Source organism: Lotus japonicus, chromosome 4 (assembly GCF_012489685.1).
Source record: "Lotus japonicus ecotype B-129 chromosome 4, LjGifu_v1.2".
In the NCBI taxonomy this organism is placed as follows: domain Eukaryota; kingdom Viridiplantae; phylum Streptophyta; class Magnoliopsida; order Fabales; family Fabaceae; genus Lotus; species Lotus japonicus.
In genome coordinates, this window is record NC_080044.1 from 24,614,915 (window position 1) to 24,624,713 (window position 9,799).

The following is a 9,799-nucleotide window of genomic DNA, read 5'->3' on the forward strand; positions in this document are numbered from 1 at the left end:
CTTCTCAGACTTTGAGTTTTTTTCTCTGATCTTGAGCTGACTTGAGTGTCAGAGTGCATTTTTTAGACACCTCCCCGCTGTAAATTATCATGGCTCCATTGTGCTCTCATCCACATTCACCATTGTGCACCACCACACTCATACTCTATTTGTTGGAAATTTCTTTAAATCAATTCTCGTTACCAAGGTGAATAAATGTCACAAACAACTTCCTCAAGGAAGCTCAATTCTAGAAGGTGATAGCCAAGTTCTTGATTCTGTAAGAACTCTTCTTCAAAGTAGCATTTGATAGCCAAGTTAGAACGGGCTAAAACGAGATATATGAGTTATATTCTATATTTATTATAATTTAAGATAGAACAAACTAACATAAGTCTTCTTAAACGATCCACTACCGTAGAAAATGGTGGAACTAAGGAGAATGAATCAAAAGACTTATTGAAAAAGTTATAAAGAACGGAATATAATTAACTTACATTTAAAACAATTTATTATATAATGATAGAAAAGTATTAAAAAGGTATACATAAAATATATTTAAAAATGAATGAGTTAAAAATATTATGTGTTTACCAATATTAAAAATTAATAATTATGGATTTCTTTCTTAAATTAAAATATTAATACTACTTTTAAAAATTTTATATGATAGCCTTAATATAATGTTTATAAAATTATTGTCAAATAATAACTTTTATATGATAAGTTTTGTAACACAATTTTAAAAAATAAATTCAATAGAGTTTATATATATATATATATATATATATAGTTCTTATATGAAAAAATGTATTGTTTAGTTAATGTTTTTTAAAAGCAAAATAATTATATTCTGTCAAAATAAGAAGCCCTTCTCAAAGGAAAAAGAGGGAGGCACACCCAACCTAAAAGAAGGGCACAAACCCCTTTAAAGGGAATAAAACAAAAGGCCACCAAAAAACAACCACACCCATATGATCCGACAGAAAACCTATAAAAGCTCTCCAACAAGGCAGAGAACAAAAGACTCAGATCAACACCACAAGGATGTTAAGAAGAGAACATCATCCTACATTCTTCTTCCAACCCGCGAATAACTTCTAAGTCACTATACGACCCAAAATTTTAGAATTTAAGTAATTAATTAATTCCCGACTCACGCATAAGATTCTGTGTAAGTGTGAGAGGAACTTGAACAAGTGTTTGATGTTTTGACTAGTGAAATGATGATGAATGTTCTGAATATGTTTGATATTAGGACTATAGTCAGTTTGGATACTAACACAAGTCGTTTCACACCCGGCTTAGGTCCGGAGTGTTTGAAAAAGGCTATTTCCGCTCTTAGAGCACTGTTTAAGCGAATTTTAAATTCGTTAGAAAAATAAGAACTTCGTCGTATTTTTCCCATGACCAGTGTTCCGATACGGAACTCTGGACTGTACGCATGATAGGTTTTACTTCCCGGAAGTTCGTCGAAGCTAGACTTTATCTTCTCGTGGACTTTAATTAAGACCCTGAATAAAGAGTTTTTCTATTCAGAACTTCTAACGAAGTTTCCATCCGCGAAGCCTCATTTCTTTCGACGTTTGTGATTTTTTTCCAGAAGGAAGTTTCTTCATCTGACGTCGACTGCAAAAAGTAGTTTTTCGGCGTATTTCGATCCATACTGTGTTTGAATCCTTTTCTTCATTTAAATGAGCCTCAAAATAAGTTTCGGCATTCTGTCGCTGAATACTTACTTAAAATCAACAGATGAAAGTACCAAAACGACCGGACCCTAGAAATCTTTCTTTACCTCATTTTCTCTCTCCTATAAAAGGAGAAAATCACAAAAACCTCTTCATTGTGCTAGTCTGGTTGTGGGTGAGCAAGAGAGAGAAACATAGGCACCGATCGTCCGCTTCTTGCCCGATCGTCCTGATTTCTGAAGCTACGTGTAGATACAGAGGTAAGGATGTTTAATCTTACTTCTATTTCTCCTTTCTGTTGGATTATTCCATGTCTTTCTGTGCTCAAAGTTTGGAGTAAAATGTTAAAATGTATGATAGCTTCAATTTTTCTTTTCAAATACCTTTTATGTTATCCCAACATGCTATATTCATGATCTGTGCGCTCGGATTTTCACCGAGTCACCGTAGATCTGAAATCTAAGCCAAAACCCCATTTCTACTCAACTGTTGCTTTTTGAAGCTTAAAGCCTTAATCTTGCTTAGTGCCTTTGATGTTTTATTCAAAATCTGTTTCGAAAAATATCGACTTTGAGTTTTCGGGCAATTTTATTGGACAAAAAAAGCCCATATTCTAGTTTTAGCTCCCGTGATTGTTTCGAGTGTTTCCTTACCCTATATATTGCCTAAAAATACCTAGGAATTAAATTAGATCGAAGAAAATGTTCGGAAAGCCTTATTTTCGGTGGTGGTCGAAACTTGCTGGAGTGGTACTGTGTCCAAAAATAAATTCTGTGTTTGTATGGCATGAGCTATAACGTGGCTCTTTCAGTTGTCGAAATTTTGGCTATGGTTTCGTGTCATTCTGAGTTATGTAGTTGAGTTATACGCGTTTTAGCGAACAAAGGTCTTGCCTTCCATTCGTGCCTAAATGTTAAACTTTGAAGCTTCAAAAGTTTTTTCCGGTTTTGATTAGTGTTATTAGTTTATATTGTTTCATAGTGACTAAGCAACGATACTTTGCTTAAGGTTTGAAGACGAGTTGAGCTGAGGAAAGAGGCTTTGGAGCAAGCTGTGAGATTTCACGACGGATATGACTTTGACATATATGACTTCGACCATAAGTGGCAATGAGGTGGGTATGGTCCCACAGGATTGTCTCATCTTTCGAGATGTTCAAAAGTGGCAGATCAGTGGTTTTCGTTCCACATGACTGTCCCGTCTTGAGAGACGCCAAAGTGGCTGATCAGTGGTTTTCGTTCCACGTGACTGTCCCATCTTGAGAGACGCCAAAGTGGCAGATCAGTGGTTTTTCGTTCCACGTGACTGTCCCGTCTTGAGATACGCCAAAGTGGCAGATTCATGGTTTTCGTTCCAGATGAGTGTCCCGTCTTGCGAGACGCTTTTGATCGACCCATCTTGGTAGTAACATATAGTCGCACTACATGGCACAACTTTTGGAGTTTGTTGATATTTGACTTAATTCTATATTGTTGAGGTTGTTGTTATCTGATTTAAATCCATATTGTTGAATTTGACTGATATATGGTTTTCTTACATGTTGGATATATGTTTTCATCTATTTTGAATTAAGTTGTTAACTCATCTACCATGTCAGGTATTTAAATTTGAATAACATGCTTTTCTCTTTTATGTGAGGTAATTGTATGAAGTTAGCCCTTTCTGTTTTGCTACTTGTTATTTGGGCACTTAACGCTATTAGGCGATGGAGGATCTTCGATGGAGCTTGACATTTGTACGAGTCAGAGAGGAGAACTTGACGAATAGTGGAAGACACGAATAGTAGAGTCTTGGGTTAGAGAGCTTACCTTTATTGGTTAAAGCTTACATAATGTTTTTAGGAATTTATATTTGAGGTTTCGGGTAGGTTCCGATGCATTGCTTTCCTGCGGTTCCCCGATGTGGAGATCGTAGGGAGTATGTCGGATTTATTGTGTCATTGCATAATAGATTCTTTGTTGAATCTGATTCTATTTGCTAGGTTTTGTAGGTTGTGTTCTTTCGTTCCTACCTTCGGCTACTTGCCTTGTTTCAAGGCTATATGTAATTTGATTTACAGTTGAGAGTAGGCATGACATGTTTTGGAAATACTTTGAAGAGAAAAATTATACTCGTGTTTATGAATCATTTTGGAAAACATTGCATATTTATTTTAGCAGGTTACTACGGTGACCTCTGAAAGTCGGGATGTTACAGTCACTTTCAAGATATTCAAGACCCACGACTCTCCCAAGCAGCCACGCCTTCTTAGCTCTAGTAAAATACCCATCGACAGAATCCATAAGTGGGGACGAAGGATCTAACATCTCTAAAGATACAAAAATATTAGCCAAACCATTCCCCCCTCCGGCAAAGACAAAATCTCAACGCCTAACTCCTTCTTTTCCTACCTCTTTTGGTCACTTTCTTGGGCTGCCCTCTCCTCAAAGGTTGACCCCCCCTCCAGAAACACCTAAAGGAACCAACTCCGAACCACTTCCTCCTTCAAGACTCAATGTATGAGCCAAAGAAGGTGCTATGGAACGATCAGCTACTACTGATAGAACCCCGCACTAGCATTTGCACCCACAGGACGAGGAGCGACGATTCCCTCCCCAGGTATTCCACCCAGATCGTTCTTCGAAGACGATATGAAGCATCTCAAAGGAGTACCCTGGCCAACAGAAACCCTTGAAACTGGGAAACATTCCCCACTGCAAAACCAAGATCCCGAAAAGCAATTTCAAGGAAAAGAGCCTCGTCTGGAATCCTAGCACCCGAGTAGTGGACTTGAGCACAACCATAAACTGCCCACTCCTATTCTAAATACAAAACTGGACATTGATCTACCGACTTCCTCCCTACAACATCTCGCCATGACCTATGGAGGGAAGCAGAACCAGCCAACACACAACCTCTGCACTAGGAGAACCCGACCAACTTTAGAGAAGAACCCTTAACGTAAGAACCCTGAAAAAAAGAGCGCTTGGCCACGTCCTTCAGAAACCTAATCGTCGCTATTGATAAAACCGCCTTACCTAGTCTCAATCCATCAAGCACTCTGATAGCAGAAGAAGCATAATTCTTAGAAAGAAAACGAACAAACCCAAACCGGAAACGCCTCTCAATCTTATGATTGCGTTGACTACAAACATTAAGAAGTCTGCCAAAAGGAGGAAACAACTCGTGAATCTGGTGATAGCCAATAGTCTCCGCAATTTCATCAAAGAATAGAGTTGAGCATGTCCTAAACTTTGATGCGGACCACCCTATGCTGAATCGATTACTAAAACGATGGAGTTATATATATAATTAAACTTATAGGCGTTTTGTCATCAAGTTGTTACCAAATACAATACACAAAATTATAGTGTTTGGTTCAGTTATGTTTTGTCTCATTCTTGATATGTTTTGTTCAATTATCAAACAAACACTACCTAAGTATGCTAGAAGTTGATTTCGCAATTCCACCACAGATTAAAGTTTAGACAACATCAAATGAATAGTTAGTTGTGATCATCTTAAGGGGACGCATAGGACAAACTCATGTTATACTGTGTCCTATTCTAAATAGTAAATAATAGTTTACAAAATGCAATATATTGTCCCGAAACAATAGTTACTAGAATGATTGGTTTGGCTAAGGAGTGTTTCATTGTACGAGATGAGCTCAACAAAGAGTGACTTGATGAAGGGGGAAAAAACTCAATTGAGCAATTTAACAACTCAACTCGAACTAACTTGATCTAGCTTTATTAGGTTGAATACTCCCTGAATGCTTGGTTAGTCTGAACCATTCCCGTAAGGTTGCTAATTCATATTTCCCGAGAAATGCGATGCAAGAAGTGGTGGTGGTGACGGCAACGGAGAGTACCATGCGGCAGCGAAGATAATCGAGGGTGATGATGGAGTTGTCGTGCGACAATAGTAATTTTGATTGACAACAATTTTTTTAAATATAAAACCAAATGAGATTAATAAACCAAAAACTAGTTTTGATTTTTAAAAATATCAAACCATCAAACTAAAAACCACCTGAGATTACCATATTAATTTTATTTTCATGATCTAAAATGATTAAGAATATTTAGCAGACATTTTGCCATATCTGGTATATTTCAGCATTAGAAACAAACTAGCAGATATTTAAGAACATGAGCATTGATTTTTTAAAATGAAGAATGAACAAAAAACAAGGTCAATTTTTTTTTCATCTTTCTGAAAGTGCAAGTGATAGCTGCAATACAATAAATGAAACAACAACTGACTCGTGATAATGTGCTAGTTTAAATTAAAGGAATTCATGATGTAGCATCCCAATTTTCAAATCCGCAAGTCAGTTTTCCTCCCCCCTTACATTTTCAAAATTGAAGGTCCATCATATATGATAATGACAGATTTGAAAGAGTGGCCTCCAGAACTTGCCAGGTATTGGCTTCCACGCCAAAAAGATGAGAGCTCATCTGGATACTTGTTAGAAAGTATGAAAACAGAAAAATAACATATCTTGCAACACTTGAAGTAACATCAACAAAAAATATCTCAGGATATGTTATTTTCACGTTTCCATACTTTCTAACTAGTATCAAAATGAGCTCTTAAATGTGTTATAGTTCTTCATATTACTACAACTCCGAATGTAATTAATTAGATAAGCCCTATACAATGCACTTGGTAATGTGAGCCCAACTACAATACCAAGGTAATGAAGAAAGGGGACCCAGTGGTCAGTGTAACCTTACTTTTAAGTAATTCCACACCAATAGCTCTCGAGACTTTTAAAAAGAATGCCTCTTCTTTGTGAATTTTCACCTCTCACCCACCTACCTAGCTTTGAATGGCAAACTAGGTTATGTGCTACTCAGATTCACTTTCCAAACTTTCCATTCCTTTCAAGCCTCTCCGTTTTTGCTGCATATCCAAGACAACCCCAAGAACATTTCATGATCAGTCTTCCATAATGCACAAACATGATTAGATCATCCACAGTTTCACTATGTAGAAAAAAGTAATTAATCAAACATTCCTTTAGTTTTATAAAATCAAGATATAAAGAAAAAGAGGGTGGGAGGGACCAAATTTTATCTAGGCCTAATGGCCCATCATCCCATCCTCAACCAGCGAGGACTATATCTATTTGGAAATTCTTCTAAAATTGATTTTAAAAACCAAAGTCAATTATGAGGAGTACTTCTGCGTGCCAAAATTGATTTTAAGGAAAGAGAAACTGATGAAAACATATCAAGAGAGAAAGATAGCCAAAAAAGGGAAAGAGAGGGGGTTACCTTCTTCACAGACTTCTTTTCTCTAACCTCATACCTGCTCCTTGTCAGGTCTGATAGCCACATTCCAGGAAAACAGTACTGAAACCAATTATGATAAAATTATCATAAGAAACCAAGTTAGATAAGCCTACAATAGAAAGTAAGAGGGAAATAAGGCAGTTATATATGATTTTTTAATCTTGTTTTCTTTTTTGGTGAATTATTGGGAATGTTTCCAGTAATACCTGTAGAGTTCTGTCAACATTCTTTGCTCTCTTCTTTGGTCTCTGAGGGATTTTTGTCCCTTTCATGGCAAGAAAGTCATCTTCTTTCTCCTTTCTTGAGAGAGATATGCATATCCTTGGCCACTCAATTACTTGAACAGTGACCTTGTCTCCATTGGCAGTGAGTGAGGGAGCAGGAGCAGGGGGAACCCTACCTTCCTGTTGAGATTGTACTGAGGCAGCAGAATCCCCATGACCATTCACTCTCTCAGAGGCTTGTGTTGTTGCTGAAGATCCACTTGGTTTCTGACACTTTGCTGATCCAGAACAAGGTATCCTTCTGGTACTTCTTTCTACAGCAGAAGAAGGACACAGTTTTGATGCTGCAGATCTAGCATCCTTCTGGCCATTTCTTGAAGGTGATTCACTTCCAGCTGCAGACCCATCTTCCAAGTACCTGGTCATATCCAACTAATGATGTTTGAAAAAAATAATAACAAAGCAAAGTAAAGAATGCTTCTAATCTGGGTCTTGTACTTTTATAGCAAAAGCAAATCAAGTTCTAGTGAATTTTACAAGACCAAGAAAAGATCCTGGGTTAGATAATGAAAGGACACAATTTAATTCCCTCAACTGCTTTTAACATACTACTATGCTAGCAATATAACTTAATATTAAAATGTGAAGGATAAATGAATTTTGATGTCTAGCTTAAATTTGAAAAGGAAGAAATTAAGTTCTTAAGAAAAAAGTAAAGTCCAAACAAATAGGTGGAACAATATTTAAGAAATGAAGCCTTTAAAAGATTGGGACAGCACTAGTAGCAAAGTGTAGGGTAAAAAGAAATCAAGCAGAAAAGGGGGCCATAAAGAATTGATGAAGAAAATTTCCATAAGTAAGAATGCTATATCTAATCCAACCAGTTTGTATTCAATTGCAGAACAAGGTAAAGGGGATACACAGCAGAACCTAAAGGACAACAAGGAGATCCAGAGAAAGTTGCAAAGAATTTTGGCTTCTTTTGGAATGACAAAATGGGCAAATAGTTCATTTTAACACTTACAAGTTACAACTAGGTAGAGGATTTTAGACATGCTTGGTGAAAAATCAAATATGATTGAATCAACTTGACAAGCCTAAAAAAATCAATGGAACTAAGATAAGCACTATTGTGTCTGTGTGAGCCTATTTAAAAATGAGAAATTACAATGGAAATTTTGATACCTGGGGCTATCCTTTCTACCTCTGCCAATGGAGGCAGCAGCAGAAGAAACAAGCGGCGGTGGCGGCATGGATGCAGAGGAAAATTTGGCACCCTGAGGGGCAGGAACAGTGTTGTTGATCCTCCTATGCTTGGTGTGAACAGAAGAGTGTGAATCTTCTGTGGCTGCTCTGGAAGCCCTTGATCTCTTTCTGTGTCCCCATTTCAGCACCACATCACCACCACCGCCGCCGCCATCACCGCCACTTGGACTTGTGCTGTTGCTGGTGGTGCTGATGCTGGGACTGTGACTTGTCTCAGTTTTCTGAGGAGAACCAAAACGGGACATCTTGGTGTTGTTAATTGGAGTCTATTATCTTAGATTCTGCAAAGAGGAGCATAAGAATCTGAAAAATCTTTGCTTTCAAAACCACCACCACATCAACACTTTTTCATTCCCAACTTGCTTGCATGTGCCAACCATGATGCTCCATTTTATGCCCATTTTTCATTCCTTAAACTCAAACCCCTGATTAAAAAAAACCAATTAAAAAAGATCCATCTATATATTAATATTAGTAGCATCATCCCCCACCACTGATTATTTGATTAGGTTAATTTCACACTGCCCCCACAGATTCAAGATCTCTCTGTATACATAACATAATAACATGATACAAAGATGAAAATTGATTAAACAAAAGGCGGAAAAATGTAAAGCAACAAATATATTAGAACCAAGATTAGTTAGTGCATCCACAAAATGAAGCATGGCCTAATCAATACAGAGAACTAAATTTGAGAACATGAAAAGAAAATGGAATTGTACCCCAAAAAAATTGCTATGATTTAACAGCAGAAGGTGGACCTCATGATTATGATTATGCTCCTAGCTCCAAACAATTGGTATGATTGAAAATGGAATTGTAACTCTTTACAAAAGGGGTACAGTGCAGTCACTGCATTTTTAGAGTTACGCTGAGAATTGAGAAGCCGCAGTGAGCATGTGAGAATGAGCATTGAGTTGAGTCGTTTCGTTTTATTTTAAATTTATAGATGTGTTCGTTCGTATGAGAGATTAATTAGATGGGGGTTATGTTTGTGTCAAAGCCCGGTTGTAAATTTTGGTTGGGCCAATTATTTAGATTAAACTTGAAAATGTGATCATATACTAGTTTAGTTTAGTTATTTTTCCCATGTACCAAAAAAAAAAATACTAGTTTAGTTCAGGCAGTCCATATAAAAAACTAATAATTGATGAAGGAAAAAACTAATAATTGAAGAAACAATACGACGGATAGCTTGGCTTGTGAAATAGGAAGAACTGGGTCTTTGGTTCGCGTTTGGAAGAGACCTCCCTCTTTTGTTTATGCCTCTTTGTTTTTGATTATGTTAGCTAGTCTTTCTCTTTGCGGTTAGTCTTCCTCTTGTAACCAAGAAAACTAATAATTTAAGTATAAGTTG

At 37.0% G+C, this 9,799-nt stretch overlaps 1 protein-coding gene across 2 annotated transcripts; it reads right to left on the minus strand.

Annotated features, from left to right (window-relative positions):
* Window positions 1–5,917: 5,917 nt before the first annotated feature.
* Window positions 5,918–9,362, minus strand: LOC130715096 (uncharacterized). Of its 2 annotated transcripts, none has more exons than XM_057565136.1 (5): window positions 9,165–9,362; window positions 8,359–8,864; window positions 7,156–7,591; window positions 6,932–7,009; window positions 5,918–6,557 (listed from the first exon to the last, which is right to left on the minus strand). In XM_057565136.1, the coding sequence occupies exons 2-5, from the start codon at window positions 8,682–8,684 to the stop codon at window positions 6,504–6,506; spliced, it is 894 nt and encodes a 297-aa protein (XP_057421119.1). In that variant the 5' UTR covers window positions 8,685–8,864; window positions 9,165–9,362; the 3' UTR covers window positions 5,918–6,503. The 2 variants fall into 2 exon arrangements, with proteins under 2 accessions (XP_057421119.1, XP_057421121.1); XM_057565138.1 differs by having other exon boundaries at window positions 9,204–9,359.
* Window positions 9,363–9,799: the final 437 nt, after the last annotated feature.